Source organism: Vulpes lagopus, chromosome 9, assembly GCF_018345385.1.
Source record: "Vulpes lagopus strain Blue_001 chromosome 9, ASM1834538v1, whole genome shotgun sequence".
NCBI classification, from domain to species: domain Eukaryota; kingdom Metazoa; phylum Chordata; class Mammalia; order Carnivora; family Canidae; genus Vulpes; species Vulpes lagopus.
The window spans coordinates 3,512,312-3,537,379 of NC_054832.1; the positions used below are offsets into that span (position 1 = coordinate 3,512,312).

The following is a 25,068-nucleotide window of genomic DNA, read 5'->3' on the forward strand; positions in this document are numbered from 1 at the left end:
GGTAAACCCAATTTGGAAAACTACAGATCTTATTAAATGAACTACACATCTGCCATAATGACCCAAAAATTTCATGCCTAAGTATTTATCCGAAAGAAATGGAAACATGTATCAACAAAAAACTTGCATAATACTTTTTTAAAGGATTTTATTTATTTACTCATGAGAGACACACAGAGAGAGGGGCAGAGAGACAGGCGGAGGGATAAGCAGGCTCCATGCAGGGAGCCCAACGTGGGACTTGATCCCCCGTCTCCAGGATCACACCCTGGGCTGAAGATGGCGCTAAACCACTGAACCACCCGGGCTGCCTCAAGAATTTTTTTTTTTTTTTTAATGCAGCTTGATTTCTTTTATCCTCAAATTGGGAACAACTCACATGCCTATGAATTGGAGAATGGATAAACAGATTGTGGTATATTTATACAATTGGAATACTACTGAGGAATGAAAAGTATATCTGCAGCTGTCAAAATATGTTTCCATTATACACAATAACATAGGTAAATATTGAAGACATGTTGCACAAGGGAAGCCAGCTATAAAAGAGAACATACCATATAATTCCATTTATGCGAAATCCAAGGGAAGGCAAATCTAATCTGTGGTAAACATTTTCAGAAGAGTGGTTGCTCATGAGAGTGTCTGTCTTGGATTAGAAGGGGGTACAAGGGAGCTTCTCTGGCTGGTGGAGGTGTTGTGTGTCTTTATTAGGTTAACAGTTACATGGGGAATATGTTTATCAAAACTCGTATACTTGGCTGTACATTTTCACTGTATATAAAGTTCACCTCACACCAAAAAGGAAATATTAACAAATACCAGACTCCAGTTGGTAGATTTGCTCTTTGTAATAGTATGTTTAGCAATTATGACACCGCTTTCTGTATATTTTATGTGTGAGCAATTGAGTAAATACATTGAGGATGATGGGACCTCCATTTCTCACAATTAAAGAAGGTTGCTACACATGTGGAAAGGGAGGAAATTTAAATGAATCTTGTGTAAGTTTGGAACCTGAGATTTCACTATGAACTCCCAGTGTGTGGTATATTCCTGTATCATTGTCCGTATATACACCTGTGTCTATATAAAAATTGAAGCAGAAATAGGTGTCGTGTGTGTGTGTGTGTGTGTGTGTGTGTGTGTGTGTGTGCATACGTAGGCACAGGCATATGCACACACTTCAGGTTTATTCACTGAAAAAGCCTCGAAGCAAGAGCATCTTAGTAGCAATGAGCGCATCTAGCACCCATTTCTTGGTATCATTCCCCGCAAAAATGATCCAGTCTTCTTCAGAGAAATGGCTGATTTCTAGGGCAGGGAAAATATAAGATGATCCTAGAATATCCTGTTGTTCCATAAAGTAAGGGATTGCTTAAAGATCAATGAGAGCATGTCACAGGATAGAGCAGCTAGATCGAACAGATGCCAGATCGGGGACAATCTGTGTGTCAGCATGAGTAATGATAGTAACAGATTATAACCCATTGAATAAAAACAAGAAGCCATTTATCCATGTGGATATTAACCAAATAAATGGGGAAGAAAAACCTCTTACAGTAGATTGGCATCTAATAAATGTGAAATGAATGATGATGTTAGAAGTCTATCAGTGGATGCTGTGCTAGTGGGTGAAAATTTAATGAGGAATAGGCATTTACCAATTCTCAAAGCATCTCCACACAAATTACTTATTGATTACAAGGGAAAATATAGGAACTAAAGAGAGGAGAAACCTTGCAGACATTATCTTATACTTATCTATATATTTATATGAAATGGAGAATTATAGAACAATAGGATAAAATGTGAACAATTTTTGAATTAGGTAACAGGGAGGGTTTTTTTACTTTCAACTTTTCTGTCAATTTGAGATAATATTGCAGTTAAAAGTTTAAAAGATAAACTTTAAAGTAGCAGAAGAAAATAGAATTATATTTTATGTTTGTCCTTCTCCAATTGACTTAATTCACTCAGCATAATACCCTCCAGTTTAGAGTGTGGGGAGTGTTTCCAACTATGACTCAGGAATCCTGAAAAAAAAGTGCAAGAGACATATAAGATTGATGCATTAACTAGAAGAATAGTAACTATTTCTGCAAGGCAAATAAACAGTGCCGAAGATGGTGTCCAACTGTGAAAAATATTTGAAACTCCTATCACAGGCAAGAAGTAATTCCCTTAATGTATGAAACCTAGAAGTCTGGAAGAAAAAGGACTGATAGGTCAATTTCAAAAAAAAAAAAAAAAAAAAAGAAAAGTGAAATGATATGCATGTAAACTTCACAAAAAATGATGTGAAAATGGCTGCTTTTCTTGTACCCCAAATCAGATTTCTGACTTGGTCTTTTAACAGTCCTGCGACATGCCCCCCCTCCACGTGAACCTGGTGTCTCAGCCCTTTTCGGCCACCAAGGGACTGCTGTACCTCTTGAGTATGAGCCATTATGATGGCTGATGTTGCTTAAACCCATTCCTGCATTATTGTGGATTTACTATTTAATTTGTAGTCACTTGGCATCTTTAAGGCATAATTAACACTGAAGACAGACTTTGGCTGAAAGTGCTAATTAACTGGAAAGTAATGGTATGGCTCTCATTTGTATGTTTCATTGACCTTAAGTAAACCATAGGGCTGGTCTCTTGGGAATGAACCCCAGCTGGGACCTCTGGTCCTGAATGTTTGACTTATTAAGTGGATCATATCACAGCTATTAATCTTGTGTCCTATCACAGAAATAGAGCAGAAGGAAATCTGTGGTGACAGATCCAATTAGGGTCTTTAAAAATTAGAGATCTATATCTTAGGATACTGTACAAGGGTGATGGTTTCTCTCTGGCAAGAGCCTTATTTAGATTAGAAATCATGAAACATTAGTAATACAGAATGAATAATTCTGGCACAACTCTGATTTTACGGATGAGGATATGGGGAACTAGAGGAGGGATACGACTTTTCCAAGATCATGTGAAGTTTTTTTTTTTTATTTTATTTATTTATGATAGTCACACACAGAGAGAGAGAGAGAGAGAGAGAGAGAGGCAGAGACATAGGCAGAGGGAGAAGCAGGCTCCATGCTCCGGGAGCCCGACGTGGGATTCGATCCCGGGTCTTCAGGATCGCGCCCTGGGCTAAAGGCAGGCGCCAAACCGCTGCGCCACCCAGGGATCCCTCATGTGAAGTTTTAATTGTGGTAAATCAAACTCCACTTTATGATTTTTGCTGTAAAACCTGGGAATCCTGAAGAAGCACATTTGTACTGAGACAGAAGCAGTCCCACATCAGTGTGGTCCACACTGTTACTTGGAGTCTTTTGTTTTAATGTTTGCAAGTGATTGTGCGTCTATAAATGGTCAGAAGTCAACTTTGAGTGTAAATTGCTTTCTGTAAAATGCAGCCACACTAACTACAGTTTGAAGAGTTTGGACACATGCATATCATGTAACCACCACCACCACCATGATATAAAATATACTCATTACCCCACCCCCCCCAGAGTTTCCCTTACCCCCTGCTACAGTCAATCCTTTCTTGCCCCCAACCCCAGGCGACTACTGATCTGCTCTTTCTCACTCAAGACTAACTTTTTCCAGCATCTCCTATACATGCCAGCATATTGTATAGTGCACTACCTCTTTCACTCTGAATAACGTTTTTGAGATTATTCCATGTTATGTGTACCAGTAGTTTGCTCCATTTTGTTGCTGAGTAGCATTCCATTTTATGGATGTACTGTGATGAATCTAGTCACCCACCTCTTCTTGGACATTGAGGTTATTTCCATTTTGGGATTATTATGAATAAAATTTCCATGGACATCTATATACATGCCTTTGTGTGCATATGTGTTTTTATTTTTCTTGGTAGGAATTTTATTGCTGAATAATATGTTAATTATTTAAATTTTCTTAAAGACTAGTTGTTTTCTAAAGTTTTCTAAAGTGATTTTATTTAATATAAAATAAGTAATATTTTATAGTTCTAATAGATTCCTTAGAATTTTTTTTGTACATAATTGTGTTGTCTGTTAGCAGATAGTTTTACTTCCTTTCTGGCATATATTTCTTGAATGTCTTTTTCTTACCTTATTGAACTTGCTAGGATTTCAGGTACATTGTTGATGGTGGTAGTGATAGCTATGTCCTTGCCTTAATCCAGATTAAAATCTGAACACTTAGTTTACCATGAGATGTGGTATTAAACTTCACAACGTTGGGTGTCTGGTAGCTCAGTGGTTGAGCTTCCGCCTTTGTCTCAGGTCATGATCCCAGGGTCCTGGGATTGAGTCCCGCATTAGATTCACTGCGACGAGCCTGCTTTTCTCTCTGCCTCTCTCTGTGAGTCTCTTATGATTAAATGAATAAAATCTTTAAAAAACCCTGCAAAATCTTTTCATGGGTACTTTATAGATTGAGGGTATTCTTTTATATGCCTACTTTGTGGAGATTAAAAAAAAAAAACCCTTAAGTTGGTTTTGAATTTTGTCAACTGTGTTTTCTGATGCTATTGAGATGATCATATGGCTTTTCTTTTTTGTCTGGTAATATGGTGAATGACATTAACTGATTTTCTGATGTCATGCCAATCTTATAGTATTAAGATAAACTTACTTGGTTATGATGTATTTTTCTTCTTATCTATTACTGGATTTAGGATTTTTACATCTAAATCTATGAGGGATGGGATCCCTGGGTGGCGCAGCGGTTTGGCGCCTGCCTTTGGCCCAGGGCGCAATCCTCGGGACCCGGGATCAAATCCCACATCGGGCTCCCGGTGCATGGAGCCTGCTTGTCCCTCTGCCTGTGTCTCTGCCTCTCTCTCTCTCTGTATGACTATCATAAGTAAATAAAATTTAAAATAAATAAACAAATAAATCTATGAGGGATATAGGTCTGTGGTTTTCTTTCCATGTAAACTCTGTATTACTTTAGTATTTGGGTAAGACTGCCCTCATAAAAAGAATGGGGACATTTCTTCTATTTTCTGAAGGTGTTTGAATAAAAGTGTATTATCTCTAACCTAAGGTTTTGATAGAATTCAGTGGGGAAACCACTTGGGGTTTAGCTTCTTTTAGGAAGGCTGTTTTCAGTTGTGAATCCAGTGTCCTTAGTTGACAGGAGGCTCTTAGCTTTTCTTTTTTTTTTTTTTTTTTCCTGGTTCCGTTTGGTAATGTGTTTATTTAAGTCGAATCTATTGGCACTAAATTGTTTGCACTATTTTATTATCCTTTTAATGTGTGTAGGATCTCTCCTGACATTCATTTTCATTTTTGATACTGTTGTTCTCCTCTTCCTCCTCCTCCTCCTCCTTCTTTCTCCTCTTCCTCTTCCCCTCCCCCATTTTTGATACTGGTAATTAGTTGTTTCCTCTTCTTCCTCCTCCTCCTCCTCTTTCTTCTTCACCAGCCTGACAGAGGATTGTCACATTTATTGATATTTTCAAGAACTAGACTTCATTTTTCTCTATTTTCAATTTAATAATTGCTTAATTCTGCTTTTCCTGCTGAGATGTTGTTGCTTCTTATACAACTCCTGGCCTTCCAGATCTAGTAGTCTTCTGTATCTCCATATATCCTAGGACACCTCTCTGTAACATACAACAGTTTATCTAAAGATGTCTCTGGGCTTATGTCTTTAACTAGACTTGAGTCTGTGTAGGTGGCATCATGTCTTGTGCCATCATCCTATACATATAGTAGACCTTTGTTTAGGGTTTGAGTGAGTATATGAATGAATGAATGCTCTTCTGAATGGTTTGCAAAAATGGCAAGAGAGTGGGCTGTGCAGCCTTGTTGTTCTGCATTTAAATCTTGGTTGCGCTGCTTCCTGGGTGTATGGCCTGGGTCAGTCATAATAGCTCTGAGCCTTGTTTAAGAAAACAGGACTTTCCTTGTAGGATTCTTAAGAATGTTAGAATCAGTCTGTATAGATTATTTTATCATAGTATTTTGTACCTAGTAGGGGCTCAATAAAACATATTGAAAGACCTTTTATAGTCTCTGAAAGACCTTTTATTTTAGCTCAAATAATAAGTAGTATGCCTGGAAATTTTTTTTTTTTTTTTTTTGCTTTAGTTTCTTGCCCATTACTGATTTCTGTTATGTCTTTTCCAAGTAAGGACCTCAGCATACTCTGAGAAGGGAAAGTCTCATGGTAGAAGTAGCACATTGCTTCTCAGTATATTGTAATTGAAAAAAAGTTTAGGCATCCTGTGTCTTTTACCTTACCAACTCACTTTCTGTTTTTATTAAAATTTTCTAATCTTATAGGGCCAACAAAAGTTTTTCTTTTTTTTTTTTAATGAAAGAAGAAAGGCAATAATACTGAATAATTTCACAATTTTTTTTGAAACCTACCATTTATATTTAAAATTTAAATTCAATTAATTAACATATAGTATACTATGAGTTTCAGAGGTAGAGGGTCAGGGATTCATCAGTCTTGTATAATGCCCAAGGCTCATCATATCACATGCCCTCCTTAATGCCCATCACCCAGTTACCCCATCCTCCACCCTGTCTGCTCCAGGGACCCTCAGTGTATTTCCTATGATTAAGAGTCTTTTATGGTTTGTCGCCCTCTCTGATTTCATCTTGTTTTATTTTTTGTTCCCTTCCCCTATGATCTTCTGTTTTGTCCTCTTAAATTCCACATATGAATGAGATCATAATTGTCTTTCTCTGATTGACTTATTTCGCTTAGCATAATTCCCTCTAGGTCCACTCATGTCATTGCAAATGGCAAGATTTCTTTTTTTTCAATGTCTGAGTAGAAGTCCAGTTCTCACAAAAATCTTTAATTTGCTTTGATTTTTATAAATTATTTCCCCATAATCATATTTTTTCCATGCTTCTTTACAGAGCCAAAGACCTAGCCAATTCCAAGAAAATAGAAACACAGACTATTTCTTCTTTGTCATATAGTACTTGATTGTTATGTAACCCTGTGAATTTTTTGCTGCATTCCTAGGTGATTTCTATTACATCATTCCCTGGAGGTGATTTTTAAATTTACCTTAATATACAAAGTCTGGGGGCATATGGGTGGCTCAGTTTGTTCAGCATCTGCCTTCAGCTCAGCTCATGATCCCCGGGTCCTGGGATTGAGCCCCGTGTTGGCTCCCTGCTCATTGGGGAGCCTGTTTCTCCCTCTGCCCCTCACCCTGCTCCTGCTCTCTCTTGCTCACTCTCTGTCTCTCAAATAAATTAATCTTTAAAAAATAAATAAAAAAAAAAACACCTCGTGTGTCATTTGTGCTACTTCACAGATTTGGGCATTTCAAGGCCATTATTCAGAATATTCGTTTCCCTGACCACCATGCCTGCAGTTTGAGAAAACTGCCATGTGTGTGTTGGTTGTTGGGTTGGCTTTGTTTACCAGTTACTTAATTCAGATACTCATTCACTCAGTGTTTACTGAGCTTTCTGAGATCAGGGACTATACTTTATTTATCTTGTTTTAAGCATAAAGCCTGGCACCCAGAAAGTACCCAGAAGTGCTTGAAAAAAATAGACCAAACAAATAAAAGTCAGTTGTATTCAGAAGGTTGTTACAGAAAGGCTTATTGGGGGGTACCTGGGTGGCTCATTCAGTTAAGTGTCTGCTTCATCTCAGATCATGATCTCAGGGTCCTGGGATCGAACCCCATGGTGGGCTCCCTGCTCAGTGGGGAGTCTGCTCCTCCCTCTCCCTCTCCTTCTGCCCCTCCCCCTGACTTGCTCTTTCATTTGCTTGTCCACTCAAATAAATAAAGTTAAAGAAAGGCTTGCATGTGAGGGATCTTGTCATTTGCTGCTGATGAGGGATTTTTTAAAAAGTATAAGAAATATTCACAAGAAATCAACAATCCTTTTGAGATGACAGCAGTGCCTTATACTATGGGAAAAGCATTTGGGATTTTGGTGAGTCTAAAATATCGTCTTTGGGTGTTAAAAAATATTCTGTATTTTCCTGAGCCCTTTTATTTTATTTTTTTAATAATAAATTTATTTTTTATTGGTGTTCAATTTGCCAACTTACAGAATAACACCCAGTGCTCATCCCGTCAAGTGCCCCCCTCAGTGCCCGTCACCCATTCACCCACACCCCCCGCCCTCCTCCCCTTCCACCACCCCTAGTTCGTTTCCCAGAGTTAGGAGTCTTCATGTTCTGTCTCCCTTTCTGATATTTCCCACACATTTCTTCTCCCTTCCCTTATATTCCCTTTCACTATTATTTATATTCCCCAAATGAATGAGAACATACACTGTTTGTCCTTCTCCGATTGACTTACTTCACTCAGCATAATACTCTCCAGTTCCATCCACGTCGAAGCAAATGGTGGGTATTTGTCATTTCTAATGGCTGAGGAATATTCCATTGTATACACAGACCACATCCTCTTTATTCATTCATCTTTCGATGGACACCGAGGCTCCTTCCACAGTTTGGCTATTGTGGACATTGCTGCTAGAAACATCGGGGTGCAGGTGTCCCAGCGTTTCATTGCATCTGTATCTTTGGGGTAAATCCCCAGCAGTGCAATTGCTGGGTTGTAGGGCAGGTCTATTTTTAACCCTTTGAGGAACCTCCACACAGTTTTCCAGAGTGGCTGCACCAGTTCACATTCCCACCAACAGTGTAAGAGGGTTCCCTTTTTCTCCGCATCCTCTCCAACATTTGTGGTTTCCTGCCTTGTTAATTTTCCCCATTCTCACTGGTGTGAGGTGGGATCTCATTGTGGTTTTGATTTGTATTTCCCTGATGGCAAGTGATGCGGAGCATTTTCTCATGTGCGTGTTGGCCACGTCTATGTCTTCCTCTGTGAGATTTCTCTTCATGTCTTTTGCCCATTTCATGATTGGATTGTTTGTTTCTTTGCTGTTGAGTTTAATAAGTTCTTTATAGATCTTGGAAACTAGCCCTTTATCGGATACGTCATTTGCAAATATCTTCTCCCATCCTGTAGGTTGTCTTTGAGTTTTGTTGACTGTATCCTTTGCTGTGCAAAAGCTTCTTATCTTGATGAAGTCCCAATAGTTCATTTTTGCTTTTGTTTCTTTTGCCTTCATGGATGTATCTTGCAAGAAGTTACTGTGGCTGAGGTCAAAAAGGGTGTTGTCCTGAGCCCTTTTAAAGTGAGAAGTGTAGAAGTCCTCTTGGATAAGGCATGCCTTTATCTGGGTCATGAGGGAAGATAACATTTATGTAGGTGGAGAGAATCAGTGAGAGCATCCCTGGTAATACAAAAGTTGGAGGGAAGTTGTAAACCTATAGGTGTGGATGATACCCTGAAGAAGAGTGGGAAGTGAGCTTTTAAAATGGCATGAAAAGGGCAGCCCGGGTGGCTCAGTGGTTTAACGCCACCTTCAGCCCAGGCTGTGATCCTGGAGTCCTGGGATCGAGTCCCACGTCAGGCTCCCTACATAGAGCCTGCTTCTCCCTCTGCCTGTGTCTCTGCCTCTGTGTCTCTCTCTCTGTGTGTCTCTAATGAGTAAATAAAAAAAATAAAATAAAATAAATTGGCATGAAAGGCTCAAAGAGACGTCTCTTCAAGGCTGACAATAAGTGGCCAGTAAGCACTTTTAAAGATGCTCAGTATCATTAGTCATTAGGAAAATGCAACTCAAAATCAAAAAGAGATGGCATTTTACACCCATTAGGAGGACTATTATAAAAAACAAACCAGCCTACAAAACAGAAAATAACAGATGTTGACAAGGATGTGGAGAAATTAGATCCCGTATGCACTGTTGATGGGACTGTAAAATTATCCGGGAACTGTGGAAAATAGGATGGTGATTCCTCAAACAATTAAATACATGTAAATAAATGAATACCCAAAGGATTGAAAGCATCATCTCAGGCCTGATATCTGTACACCCATGTTCATGGCAGCATTATTCACAATATCTGGAAGGTAGGAGAAACCCAGGTGTCCATCAACAGATACCTGGGATGAACAAAATGTGGCCTCTGCGTGCAGTGGAGTATTATCCAGCTTTAAAATGGAAGTTACAACATGTATGACCCTTGAAGACATGCAGCTGAGTGAAATAAACTAGTTATGAAAGGACAAAAGCTAGGGGTCTTTTTACATGAGGTTCCAAGAGTCCTCAAATTCATAGAGACAGAACAAGCATGGTGCTATCAAGAGTTGGGGGAGTTTGGGGGGGATTAAGTGTTTAATGGGGACATAGTTTCAGTTCACGAAAATGAAAAAGTTCTGGGTATGGACAGACGGTGGTGATAGTTGCACAACTGTGCAGATGTACATCATGCCATGGAACCGTAACTTAAAAATGGTTGAGATGATAAATTTTATTATATATATCTTATGATAAAAAATGGGGGGAGGGTAAAAAAATAGCACTGAAATGCATTTCCCATTTCTTCCCACTTTAAGCCATGTTGCCTCAGGGTATCAGATGGTGAGGTTGCAGAGGGAGAAAGGGATTTGTTTAATGCATGTCTACCTGTTCTTTGGCTACATTTTCCCAATGAATCTGCGCTGAAGTCTACCAAGCTAGGTATTCACTATTGTCCCCATGTCACAGTGGAGAAGCAGGCTGAGAATGGAGGGAACATGTGCCCAGGGTCTCCTGGAACCAGGGGGTCACACTTAGCTTCACTGGCCCCCAGACCTGTTCTCTGCCCACTGCACGGTGGAGTCTCTCCACTCTGGCCTTCACACAGGACAGTCCTCGTCCTCCTTCAGATGCCCTTCCTGTGACAACATGCACATATATAGGCTGTGTTCTTCATTTTAAAAAAGACTGTAGCTGTGGCTGCCTCTGCACTGGAAGAAAGACATAGGGCAATGAAAGGCGCGGATCGAAGGCTAAACACTGTGTCTTGCCAGGAGGGGTTACCGACAGGACTCTTGAACATAGAGAGGAAGGCAGGCAGGTAGCTCCTCCCGTCCTTTTGGAAGCGTGGCTTCATTTTGCTCTGAGCAGGCGGCAGGATACCTGGGCCACACCAGGTGCACATGGCTGTGAAGCCCTGGGTGGCCATTGCCTGAGCCACACCTGTTTGCGCTCAGGGTGCTCTGACTTCCACGAGTGTCGTCCATAATCAGCTGAAGGCCAGACACGAGCACTTGCTCAGACCTGTTTACCCATGGCTGGGCTGCAGCAGTGCGAGCTCTGGCCCTTCTTCCTGACGTCTGCCTTCCTTGGATTTTCATGACACCGGCCTTTTGTCTCTTGTTGCTGGTGCTTTTAAAGGTGTCGTATCTGTGACACATACCCTAATGCAGATCATTAAGATCTAGTCCCGTTTTCTTTCTTCGTCCAGTTTATCAGCAAGCTTTTCTACGTAAGGAACCACATAGTAAATATTCCAGTTTTGCTGGCCATAAATGGTCGGTGTCATATGTTCTTTGTTTTCTGTTGTTGTTTTACAACCTTTTAAGACTGTAGAAACTGTTCTCGGGGTGTAGTTTGCTGATGCCTGTGTTAGAACTTTACTGTGGAAGGTTGAGTCACTCTAGTGAGGAACTGAGCTGGGTTTGAGATTTCTTGTTGCTATAGTTACTTGGGTGCACCACAGGCTGCAAAATTCCTCTGGTGTTGTCTTGTGTGGGGGGAGGAAGTAGGGGCTGCTGAGTGCCAGGAGCTTTTCCCAGAACTCTCATCCACCATCCTCAGCCCTCCCTGCATGCCACCACCATGGGTGGGGTCTTTCCACACACCTTTGTTCCTTCCCCACTGGGGCTGGTGGCAGGAGCAGATGGGGCTTCTCTGCTGTCCTGGTCCTGTACTGTGCACCTGGGTCTCATGTGTTGGGCTCCCTGGGCATCCCTGCTCCTCCCCACATAGCAGCCCATCTCTGCCTAGTATCTGGTGTGCCTTGTGGATGAGTGGGTTTCCAGCCCTGCTCACTGGTGGGACACCTCTAACATCGCCGGTGCAGGATTCTGGCTCAGGACTAGCTTTTGCCCTTCTCCTCACTAAAATGGATATTTATCCCTGCCTTTGTGCCCTTGACATAGATTGCCCCTCCTCCAGCAGCTTAGGGTTTTGCTTCGGAGGAGAAAAAAAGGTGTGGATGGGGATGAGAGGGGAGTGTGGGGTTGGGCCTGGGATTTTGGTTTCTTACCTTTCCTTCATTGGCTGCTGAGGAAAGCTCTTCCTCCGGGCCTGTGCTACTAAGGAAGGCTCCCTCAGTTCTGCTGCACCATGGCCAGTCCTTTGTGTGTTTACCCTGGGGGGTCCATGGTGAAAGCCTGGAGGGGGTGGAAACTACCTTCTGGTCTGGGTTTCCAGGGGAGGCCTCCACTATTATTAGAGCCCCTACTCAGCCTTTAGCAGTTCATTAAGGTTGAGCAATTCCTTCCTACTGATTTGTATGATGGCTGGCTCTACACATGCTGAGAAGATGTCCCTACCCTTACCTTCTGGAAGGGCCTTGTACCTCCTTGGCCTTCTGGCTCTATGGTTTCCCTGGGTTCAAGGAAGTGTCATGAGTTTATAGCCCAATTGCTATACTGACTGTTGGCCTGGGAGCCATACTCTACCTTCCTGATAGAAGTGCCACCTCTCCCCACCTTCCTCATCTGTATGTTTAAGTGATGCTGATTGAAATGTGTTTTTGTCTCTAAAATGCTCTGTGAACCACAGGATAATTTTGGAATCTTTTCCCATTTGCGTATCTGGGCTGGAAATTGTTAGTGCAGACAGAGGACGTCACAGGAAAGATGGTGCAGGTGCCAGGTATTGGAGTTGCCCAGGTGGGGTTGTCTTCAGCCTTACCTAAGTGAAGTCTGCCTTCTGGAAGAATGCTGATCAACTTAGGGATTGTTAACCTATCATTTTTACATCATTTTAGACCCTGGAAGCTATCCTGAACTTCAAATACTCCGGAGGTCCAGGCCATGTTGAAGGGTATTACAGAAACCTCTCCCTGGGGCTGCATGTGGAAGCTGAGCCGTCTGTATTCTTCACTCGAGTCAGTACTCTGCCGGCAACCAGGTAAATGACTCTCTGCCCTGTGATGGCCTTTCTCTAGGGTCTGACAGCACTGCATTGGGAATTCTGACTTCATCTTGGTCCCACCTCTAGTCAAATCCAAACCATTATGCCAAGTTGCTTAGCCTTGCTGGGATTTAGGTTGTATAACAGAAAAGCAGTCATTGTACAGACATGCTTTTTTTTTTTTTTTTTCAGTTAGTTGTGAGTGGATGGGCTTTACACCTTACAAGATGGCATAATAACGATGCTAACATTGCAACATGCTTGTTTAGGGGCATCATTGTACAGGACACGTTTCCCAGTCATTGCTCTGAGCCTGGTCCTGGCCTTAGTCTGGTTCAGCTCTCCTGTTAGTAGGGGGCTCAGCAGATAGCCGCATGCCTTGGGCACTCCTGGAGGAGTCCTACATCTTTTTCTATGTCATTGCTGGCATCCCAGTAAAACTCTGTGTGCAGAGCCACGCTGTCCAGCATCTAGGCACCTCTGTTCACAGAGCCCCCAGCCATCGGGAGCACTGACCTGTTTCTGCCCAGGGAGACCTTCTTGCACAGAAGTTTTCTCTCCTATTTACCTCTCCAGGCCTGGTCTTCCTTCAGGGGGAAAGAAATGAGACAGTGTGTCTACTTCAAACCCAAAAGTGACCAGAGGTCCTAGAGGTATTCTTCTCTAAAGTGGGAGAATGACATTTCCCATCTCAAACTTTGACTTAGTGTGAACTGGGAGTGGTGGGGTCTGAAAGTGGTGGATGGTGTTTCTACCAACTGGAGTCACTGTGCTGCTCAGATTCCTGCCCTGGTGGCCAGCAGCCTGTGGAAAGCAGGTGCTGATTACCATTGAGTACTTGCATATTTTCATGTCTGGTGGTGCCTTACATACTGGTGCAGGATCCAGTGGGATAGTGGTGGTATTCTTAGAGTTAAGGTGGCACTGGTGGCAAGCACCTCTGTGGCCTCGAGCTGGGGAAAGAGCGTCACATTTAGCATCCCCCTCCCCCCACCAGTGGGTTCTATCCTCCACAGGGTAAAATAGACGAATGTTGTTGCCCATGTTAACGTTGATATAAAACTCCCTTTAAAGTGATACAGCCCCAAATAATAAGTGTAGTTTTAGTTTATAGAAAAGACTATTCTTCTTCCCAGCCACTGGAGAATGGCTTCACAAGAATTAATGGCTTAGCTTGGGCTTTTTAGCATCACATTTCATCATCTGTCACTTTTTCAGTCTGTGGAGTAATAGTCTTTCTTGCCAAGGCTTGCCTCTGTTTTGAATTTGTTGTATAAAGCATCAAAGCGCTTGGCCCTGGGGGAACTGTGGCCAGGACTGCTGCCAGACGCTGTTCGCTGTTGAGTGTTTCAGGCCCTTCCTGTGCATTAGGGCTGCTCCATGATGTACCTGCCGTGTTCCCTTCTCATCCCTTCATCGCCTGCTGCCACTGCTCATATAAATAGTTCTTGGAAGTAGCACAGGTTGTCACCGAGTTGGATTTTTCACCCCCTCTTGATATCTAGCTTGCATGTCATGGCCCCTGCTGCTCTAAATGACAGTCTAAGATGAGAAAAATGCCACCATGTGGAATGGAGCAAACACACACTTGGGAGAGTTGGTGGTTGGCACAAGTGCTGTTTGGCTCCCACATTCCCCGCCCGTTGACCCTACTCTCTTTTCTGTTGGCCTGTGTGTTCTTTTAACTGCTCTTGGGATTTAGAGTGGATTTCTTCTGATCCTCCCTTTCCATCCCTGCTAGGTCTAAGCCTCCCCAGATCTGTGGATTGAACCTCTGTAGTGTCTCTCTATTCCCTCTGCACTCCAGTGCACCATCTTGGTTACTTTCCTTGGGACTCTAGGAATAGTTGCCTGAGTGGTTCCCCTGCTTCCTGTTTTGCTCCTACATCATCCTGTAAATACAAATGTCCCCACGTTACTGTCTGGCTTAAAGACTTACCCAGTACTCAGGAAGTAAAGTTGGAAGTCCCTACTATGATATTCAGTATACTTAGAAATTTGGCCCAGACCTTTCTCTTTAGCTCCCAGTTCTCCACACATCACATGGAGATTTTCACTGGGTATGTCAAGACAGTTTCCTGCAATATGCATGTATATACATCTTTTTCTAAAACTTCTCAAACTGTCATCCCTTTACTTAACCTTTTGAAAAATGTTTGTTGGCCATTGATGATCTCTATCACCTTGTTTGTAAAATTTTCCTGAGCATGACTACAGAGGGTGGGTTGATACTTCTATGGGTCTCTGTACTTTTAATAAAGTACTTACCAGACTGTAAACCTTTAAGCCAGCACCTTCAGTGTTTCATTTATTCCTAAAATCAATACCTCCAACATTTCACGTGCTATATAAAGCACTCAGTGGGGTAAGAGATGGATAGAGCATAGTTCTTATGTTTCATCAGCCTGGTAAAAGCTCATCAGGCAGAAATAATACCAAATGGAAACATGGGTCTATATTAAGGAATGTCGAATCCCAGAAATAGAAATAGCAAGTGAATAAATATAAAAGATTGTTCCCCTTGCTCCTTAATTTCTTTAAAAGACTATTGACTATTTAAAGGAAAAAGCATTTAATTTTGTCATGCACATCATACACTGAAGTAAAATATACAACAGGAAATAGTGAAGAGAAACTAGAGGGAAACAGAGGAGGAGGAATGATAGGTCTTACATTTATGTGTTACCACATTCTAACTTCAGCCATTTCATAAGTTAAAGGTGCATATTGTAAACCCTTTAGCAACCACTTAAAGTATGGATAATAAACCAGAAGAGAGAAAATGGGTTACTAAAAAATACAAAAAGGGAGGAAGAGGTGGCAAGAAGGGTGGAAAGAACTAGAAACATACAGTCAAATAGGAAACAAAGAGCAACATGATAGACTTAAATCCAGTATACCAAGAATTACATTAAATGTAAATGGATTAAAGACTATATTTAAAAGTGGAAGTTGTCAGACTGTATTTTTAAAAAAAAACTAGAGTCAACTACATGTTTTCTATCAGAAACTCACAATCATTTATAGATGAAAAGCACAAAGTTGGGGGAAGATATGCCATGCAAACAGAAAGTTAATGTGAATGTATTAATATCAAACAAGTAGACTTTGAGGAGAAAAAGAGATAGGATAATTTGTATTGATAGAATGTTCAAGTCCTCCAGAGTACATAACAATCCTAAATGCAAATATACTTAATGTCAGGAATAAATGGAAGATGACACAATTATAGTTGAATATTTTGACACTTGTATCTCAGTATTTGATAGAACAAGCTAGACAGAAAACTAATACAAATATAGGAAACATGATCAGTTGTAGTAAATAATTCCAGCTACCTGATATTTATAGGACACTAAATACTTATGTTAGAAAAATTGAAATTGAGAAAGACACAGAGGGATGGAAAAATATTCCATGTTCATGGATTGGAAGAATAAATATTTTTATGTCTATGTTACCCAGAACAATCTACACATTCACTGCAATCCTGATCAAAACACCATCAACATTTTTCACAGAGCTGGAACAAATAATCCTAAAATTTGTATGGAACTGGAAAAGACCTCGAACAGCCAGATGGATGTTGAAAAAGGAAACCAAAGCTGGTGGCATCACAATCCCTGACTTCAAGCTATATTACAAAGCTCTGATCATCAAGACAGATCCGGGCACAAAAACGGATGCATAGATCAGTGGAACAGAATAGAGAACCCAGAAATGGACGCTCAAATCTATGGTCAACTAATCTTCGAAAAAGCAGAAAAGAATATACAATGGAAAAAGACAGCCTCTTCAATAAATGGTGCTGGGAAAATTGGAGAGCCACATGCAGAAGAATGAAACAGGACCATTCTCTGGATGAAAGACCTAAACGTGAGACAGGAATCCATCAAAATCCTAGAGGAGAACACAGGCAGCAGCCTCTTTGACCTCAGCTGCAGCAACTTCTTATTAGTTATGTCTCCAAAGGCAAGGGAAACAAAAGCAAAATGAACTATTGGGACTTCATCAAGATAAAAAGCTTCTGCAAAGCAAAGGAAACAACAAAACTAAAAGACAACCTGTGGAATGGGAGAAGATATTTGCAAATGACAGATCAGATAAAGGGCTAATATCCAAGATCTTTAAAGAACTTATCAAGGTCAACATCCCAAAAAACCCAAAGAATCCCATCAAGAAGTGGGCAGAAGACATGAATGGACATTCCTCCAAAGAAGATACACAAATGGTCAACAGACACATGAAAAAATGCTCAATGTCACTTGACATCAGGAAAATATAAATCAAAACTGCAATGAGATACCACCTCACACCAGTCAGAATAGCTAAAATTAGTAAGACAGGAAACAACAAATAGTGGTGAGGATGTGGACAAGAGGAACCCTTTTTCATTGTTGGTGGAAATGCAAACTGGTACAGCCAGTCTGGAAAACAGTATGGAGGTTCTTCAAAAAGTTAAAAATAGAGCGACCCTACAATCCAACAATTGCACTACTAGGTGTTTACCCCAAAGATACAAATGTAATGATCCAAAGGGGCACTTGCAATCATAGCAGCAGTGTCCACAATAGCCAAACTTGGAAGGAGCTGAAATGCCCATCAACAGATGAATGGATAAAAAAGATGTGGTCTATATATGCAAAGAACATTACTCAGCCATCAGAAAGGATGAATACTTACCATTTACATCAAAATGGATAGAACTGGAGGGTGTTATGCTGAGTGAAATAAGTCAGTCAGAGCATGACAATTACCATGTGGTTTCAATTATGTGGAATGTAAGAAACAGTGCAGAGGATCATAAGAAAAGGGAGGGAAAACTGGAAGAAATAAGAGAGACAAAACCAGGAGAGACTCTTAACTCTGGAAAACAAACTGAGGGTTGCTGGAGGGGTGGTGGGTGGAGGGATGGGGTAATTGGATGATGGGCTTTAAGGAGGATGGACGTCTGATGTGGTGAGCATTGGATGTTACATGCAACTACATCTGAGACTAATGATGTACTATATGTTGGCTAATTGAATTTTTTAAAAAAAGGAAAGAAAAAAGTTAAAATGAGGATTGTTATAGAGAGCAAATGTTTCAACCACACATCTTTGTAGATTTTAGATATTAAGCACTCAAGACTTGACTCTGGGTTTATAATTTGCTCTGACCATTAAACTATATTTTTTCTTTTGTTTCCATAAAAAAAAAGTTTGGTTCTAAAAAATAGTAAAGAGTAGTTATCAATGAAATAGAAAATGAAAAAAAAATAAAGTCAATGCAACCAAAAGTTGATTATTTGGAAAGATTAATAAAATTAATAAACCATAGCCAGAACAATCAAAATAAAAAGAGAAAGCACCAATTCCTAATACTGTGAATGAATCATTGCAGATTCTACACATACTAATAAAAGAATAATAGAAAGTATTTTATGATAAATCATATTCCAATAAATTTTACAAATCAAAATGTTTTGAAAGACAAAAATTACTACAATTGACATGAGAAGAAATAGAGTCCCTGAGATAGCCACATACCAGTTAGAGTTTAAATTCTTAACTAAAGATAACATAAGGCTCAGATGATTTCACTATGAAATACATCAAGCTTTTTTAAAAAAAAACATTTTATTTATTTATTCATGAGAGAGAGAGGCAGAGACACAGGCAGAGGGAGAAGCAGCCTCCCCACAGGGAACCTGATGTGGGAATTGATCCTGCACCCCAGGATCATGCCGAGCTGAAGGCAGATGGTCAACCACTGAGCCACCCAGACATCCCTACATCAAGCTTTTAAGAAAGAAATAATACTACTTCTACAAAAATTCTTCTAGAAGTAGACAATGGAGGGAATACTTCACATTCTCATTTTATGACACTGTCTTCACCGTGATGCCAAATCCACAGAGACATTATGAGAAAGTATTGTGACAGTGTCCTCATATGCATAATTGTAAAAATTCAGAACCAAATACTAATGAATCACCTCCAGCAATATCAAAGAACACAAGATGAACAGTTTGGGTTTCATCCAGCAACAAAAGGTGGCTTTACCATTGAAAAATCAGCCCATTAAGTTATATACTGATAGAATAAAGGAGAAAAATGAGACGTCAGTTGAACAACAACAACAAAATCATATAACAAAATTCAACACTTATGATAGAAAGTGTCCATAAACAAGGTTTGGAGAACTTCTGGCAACCTGGTCTAGGCCATCTAAAAACTCCTCAAATTATATAGTTAACATTGTACTTAATTGTGAAAGACTGAGCACTTTTCCTCTATGATCAGGATCAGTTGGGGTGAGTATGTTTGCTTTTGCCAGTGTATTCATTACTTTTCTACCAGTCCTACCTAATCAGAGCAGTGAGATGACAAAATAATTAAGGCAATATAAATTGGAAGTGAAATACAGTTATTTTTCACGTGTGTGCATGATACATGTGATCACATAAATATTCTAAGAGATTACCACGCAAAGATATTATAAGCACTAATAAGTCAAGTTAGTAAGATTGTGGGATGATACCGTATTCAGGAATCAGTTGTAGTTTTATATACTAGCAATTAATTTGAAATGAAATTTTGAAAATGTAATAAAAAATATAACATTTAAGGGTAAGTCTTTTTAAATATGGTCTCTACCTTGTAAATGATAAAGCACAGGTCAGGGAAATTAGCACTTAAATAATTAGGGAGGTATACCATGTTTGTTGATTGGAAGAATCAATTATTACTAAGATACCAGTTTTCCCAAATTGGATTATAAATTCAGTGTAATTCCAATGAAAATCCCAGGGATTTTGTTTTGTTTGTTTGTTTTAGTGCAGTTGACAAGTTTTTTAAAGAAATTACTTCAAGATGAAACTGGCTTTTGCCAATGGACCAGACATGTGTCTTGACAAAAAAATAAGTTGGAGGGTGTAGGGTATGATTTTAAGACTTAATATAATGTTACAGTAATTAAGAAAGTATTATTGTTATAAAGATAGGCAAAGGGATTGATGGATCATAATAGTCCAGAAATAGGCTTTCTCATATATGACCAATTGATTTTTTTTTAAAGATTTACTTATTTGAGAGAGAGAGAGAGAGAGAGCGCACAGCGGGGAGGGGCAGAGGGAGAGGGAGAAGCTTAAGTGGACTCCACACTAAGCTTAGAGCTTGTCGTGGGCCTCGATCTCATGACCCTGAGATCAGACCTGAGCCAAAAGCAAGATTCAGACACTTAACCAACTGTGTCACACAGGTGTCCCTGACCAACTGATTTTTAAGAAGGCATGAAAAGAACTTGATGTGGAATGAAAAGGTTTTTCAAGAAATGGTGCTGGAAGAACTGGATACATATGTGGGGGAAAAAATAGCTTTCCCCTGTAGATCACATCACATACAAAAATTCATTTGAGATGGTTTCTAGACCTAAATGAAAAAAACTATAACCCTTTTCAAAGAAAAAGTAACAAAGTATCTTTGTAACTTTGGTGCAAAGATTTCTCAGATGGGATCAGAAACTAGTAACCATAAAACAAAGTTGATAAAATGGATTTTGTTAAAATTAAAAACTTCACCTCATCAAAAGGCAAGCTGCATGCCGGGAGAAAATGTGTGCTACATATTTGTGCCACAGAAGTCTTGTATCTGACATACATCGTGAAGTCTTTAAAAATAGACACTGAGACCATCAAAAAATGGGCAGAAGATTTGAGCAGATATTCACAAAGGAAGGTATACAGATGGCTCATACTTACCTGAAGGTACTCAACATCACTCATCATCAGGGAAGTACAAATTATAACCACAGTTAGATGCCACTGTCTACCCTCTAATGACAGACTGACGATTCCAAACGCTGGTAAGAACGTGAAACAGCTGGAGGCTCCGTAAATTACTTCTGGGAGTATAACATGGCACCAACACTTCACACATTGGTCAGGCAATTCCTCATGGAGTGTGGCATCTACCTACCCAAAGACCTAGCAGGTACTTGCTGAAGAGAAATAGACATTTATATTCACAAAAGGATTCCTACAAGAATTTTCATAACTGCTTTCTTTGTAATAACCCCAAACTGGAGACAACTCCAAATGCCTGTCGGCAGTGGAAGGGATAAACGATCTGTGACATACCCATGCAGAGGAATAGTCTTCAAATAAAATGAGCTACTGGGATGTGCAACAACATGGAATAATCTCAAAATCATGATGCTAATCTCTGTATGACTCCATTTATACCAGTTTCTAGAACAGGAAAACTCATTGTCTGGAAAAAGAAGTCTGAACCGTGGTTGGCCATAGGTTGAGGTTGGCCCAGGGCAGGAATTGACTTGTGGGGATCAGGTTGCTGACTGTCCCACTTTGCCTGGGACTTCCCAGGTCTTAGCTCTGAGATACTCTTGCCCCCGGAGAGCTGGCAGTGCCGAGCAAACTTCAGCAGGTTGTCACTCTAGAAGGAAGAGTGTCTTTTTGAGCTGATGAAATGTTGTGTATCTTGATGGAGGTGAGGGTTACAGGATTGTAGGCAAACATAAAGCTCATTATTTCATTGTATCTAAATTATACCTTGACTTTAAAATTTTGTTGCTCATGTGTAAAAGATACGTATATAGGAACGCCTGGGTAGCTCAGCAGTTGAGTGTCTGCCTTAGGCTCAGGGCATGATCTCGGAGTCCCAGGATTGAGTACCACCGCGGGCTCCCTGCAGGGAGCTTGCTTCTCCCTCTGCCTGTGTTCCTGCCTCTTTCTGTGTGTCTCTCATGAATAAATAAAATCTTTAAAAAGTGTGTGTGTGTGTGTGTGTATACATATACGTGTGTATATACACATATGTGTGTGTGTGTATACACACATAAATACTGGAGAAGCCTGGGAAGGTGGCATAAGAAATGAACCAGTGTCCTAATTCTTGAAGAATTAGGGTTTTACCACCTATTCCCCACCCATTCCCTCGGAGGAGTAGGGGAGTGTTGCCAACATGGGGCTTCTGTTTCCTTGGCCAGATTTTGTGCTCTGTGCAGTCCTGAGCCAGGTTTTTAATCATGGACCTCAAGGCTCGGCACCTGTGGCCCATGGCCACATGAAACTAAAGAAATGTTTGAACGAGTATAGGAAGTCCTTGACTTAACGATGACTTGACTTAGGATTTCTTAACCTTAAAATGGTGTGCAAGTGATCCGAATTCAGTAGAAACCATTCTTGGAACTTGGAATTTGGATGTTTTCCAGGGCCAGTGATGTGTGGATACTTGCTTGTCATTCTGGGCAGAGGCAGGGAGCTGTGGCCCTCAGTCAGCCAGTGTCGACAGCTGGCAGACTGGCAGCCGTTCTGCACACACACACACACACACACACACACACACGGCCCTTCTGTTTGTCACTTTGTAGCACAGAGTTCAATAAATTACATGAGATACCATAAAATAGGCATTGCCAGATGTTTTTGCCCAACTGTAGACTAATGTAAGTGTTCTGAATGCATTTAAGGTAGGCCAGACCTAGTGTGACATTTGGTAGGCTAGTGCATTCAACACGTTTCAACTTAGGATATTTTCAACTTATGATGGGTTTATCGAGACATAACCTCATCGAAACAAGAAGAAGATCCATAGGTGTAAAATACCAAGACTACATTTATTCAGATGTCTCTTGTGTAAAAGGCATGACTTTAAAAAAAATTATTTAGGCTCTATTTTCCTTAGAGACCCATATAAATCGCATGGCCTAGAATATAGCAGAATTATCATGCATTTAATTTGGGCATTCAGTTTTTGCACTTTATTGAAGTTGACGTGACACAGTGTATTGTGAATTCATTATTTTCCATCTTGCTCACAGATGAAGATTTTTTTTGTTAGCATCGTGTCATTTTAGAGTCAGGCATCCCCAGAGATGTCCTATTTCCACACATTTGCATTATAAACGAGGTCCAGAGACGTTCTGTGATTTGCCTGGGTCCTCACAGCTTGCTGGTGACAGACTGGCATCCATGTATCATGGCTTCAAGGCCTCTGCAGCACAGCCAGCTGGATGGCCTGCTGTATGTGGGGCCTGTGTGGAGATTCAAGCTGATTTTGATGCACAAAGAAGCCACATAGACATCAAAAGATAACTATTGCTGGCATAAATGGAACCTCCTCTACTCTGAAACCAAAATACAAATGGATATTCCATCGTTTTGCTCCTTGGGATGGTTTGTGTATCTGTTCCTCTCATGAATATTGATAATTTATGAAGTTTTTCTCACTGGTAGTTTTTAAATGAGAGTGTTTTTAAAACGGAGAAAAAGGGGGAAGGGAAATCCTATTTATTCAGGGCCTACTGTATTCTCGGGAGTGTCCTGGGTCTGTTGGGCTCGATGTCCCTTTAAACTCCAGAGAACCCTTTGAAGTGGGCATTGCTGTCTGGGGATGTCGCTGTAACCTGAGCTGCAGGTCCGTGAGTGGAGGAGATGTGGTGTGCATTAGAACGTTCTTGGCACCCAAACCCAGGCTTTCTGCCAGCTGTCCTCTGAACGGGGAGTGCTCGGTTCTTTATTCTGCCCCTTACCCCTGCCACATCTTTGGAGGACCTGGCTCCCCCAGGTCCACCTTCCTGCCGCTGACTGGGGTGCTCAGTGTGGTCCTGCTCACCTCACTGGGCTGTTACTAGAAGCAGGTTATGCCATGGAGGAGGCAGGTGCGTTCTTGACAGCAAAGCACAGTATAGATGGTGGGGGGGAGGTGGGATTCTCATGGCTCTTCTCCCCTCTTCTCCCTTGGGTGTACATGGGTCTCAGCTGACTTTTATTTAGGAGATCAGTTATTTTGAGATTGATTTTTTTTCTTTTTAATACAAAGCTGGTTGGTATGTTGTTAGGGACCAGATTGAAATGGATTGGGCTATGCCACCCCTGTCTCTGTGCCCAGCCCTCCTCTCTCCTGGGGAGCAATCTTTTTCTAGCCTGTTAAAATAAATGATCCAATCTCATGCATTGCTACTCTGAGTTATGTGAAAAATACTCTCCTCTGAGCAGGGCGTAGGGTGTAATCATTATTACATTATTAATAGAAATCATACCACTTGACACATCACAGCACTTATCCCTGGCCACTTAGATATATTCCATTTCCCCCCATGGGGTAAGACAGCTCAACCCCGTGGGGAACATGTGCTCACAGACTCATAATAAAGGCAATCTTAATGTTGGGTTTTATCATGGTCGATCTTTTTCAAGTTGCTAGGTTTATTTATTAAGTTGGTTTTAAGTTTAACAAGAATTTAGAATTTTAACAAGCGCGAGGATTCAGAAGGAAATGTACCTGTATCTGATTTCAGATTTTGATTCTACTGCTTATTTGCACTGCGGTCTTGAGCAAATGGCTTTTATTTCTTTATCTTGAAGCAGAGATGACATTGATCTTGCAGAGTTGTGGTAGGGTCTGCAAAATGTATGTGAAGTACTAACATCTAGTGCCTGATGCAAGGTAGATAATTGCAAATGGGCGGTCGTCCTTTTTCTTGCTTGTGTGTGCACATGTACGTGTTCTAATTGTGTGCCAGATTCAAGGGAGAAGGGGGTGAATTGGTGATTTGAACACAGAACAAACAGCTTTGCTGCAGCAGGCCCTATGGACTTCCTTAGGCTGTCACTCAGCTCAGCACACCTGGGAGGTCTGTCTGCCTGTTCCCCACCTTCCCGTCTGCTCCCTGCAGGCAGGCGCTTCTGGACTCACTCTGTGTCGGTAGCACCAAGCCAGTAAAATAAGCAGTCGGTACTCAATGGAATTGTTAAAGAGATGCTACAGTGGGGATGTGAACAGTGTGTGGTGGGAACTTTGAAGAAAACGGCTGAATTTGCATGGGGTGGTTATAGGAGGTCTGACAGGAGTTCTTTGGGGAAGTGGAGGCAGGACAGTTCACGAGGTCCCGTGATGGGGAGTCATGGGCAGGGCGGGGTGCTGGGGTGGACCGTGGCGGCTGCTGATGGGGCTGTGTCTTAGCCTGGCTTGGCCCCGCCTGCCCAGAAGCACCAGAGAGCAGCTTCATCTTTTACACAGGAGTACTTATTACCAGCTACACATAGGAAGCAAAAGACTCTTTCCTCCTCCTCTCCTGAGAGGACAGGAAATGAAATGACGTTTAG

General features: G+C 41.0%; 1 protein-coding gene across 5 annotated transcripts in view; it reads left to right on the plus strand.

The window, feature by feature from the left end:
• TRAPPC9 (trafficking protein particle complex subunit 9) overlaps positions 1-25,068 on the plus strand; it is a 541,977-nt gene that overhangs the window by 330,942 nt on the left and 185,967 nt on the right. For all 5 annotated transcript variants that reach the window (XM_041769344.1, XM_041769347.1, XM_041769345.1 and 2 more), the window contains one exon: positions 12,814-12,956. In XM_041769344.1, the coding sequence (XP_041625278.1) occupies positions 12,814-12,956 (143 nt within the window). The remainder of the gene's footprint in view (positions 1-12,813; positions 12,957-25,068) is intronic.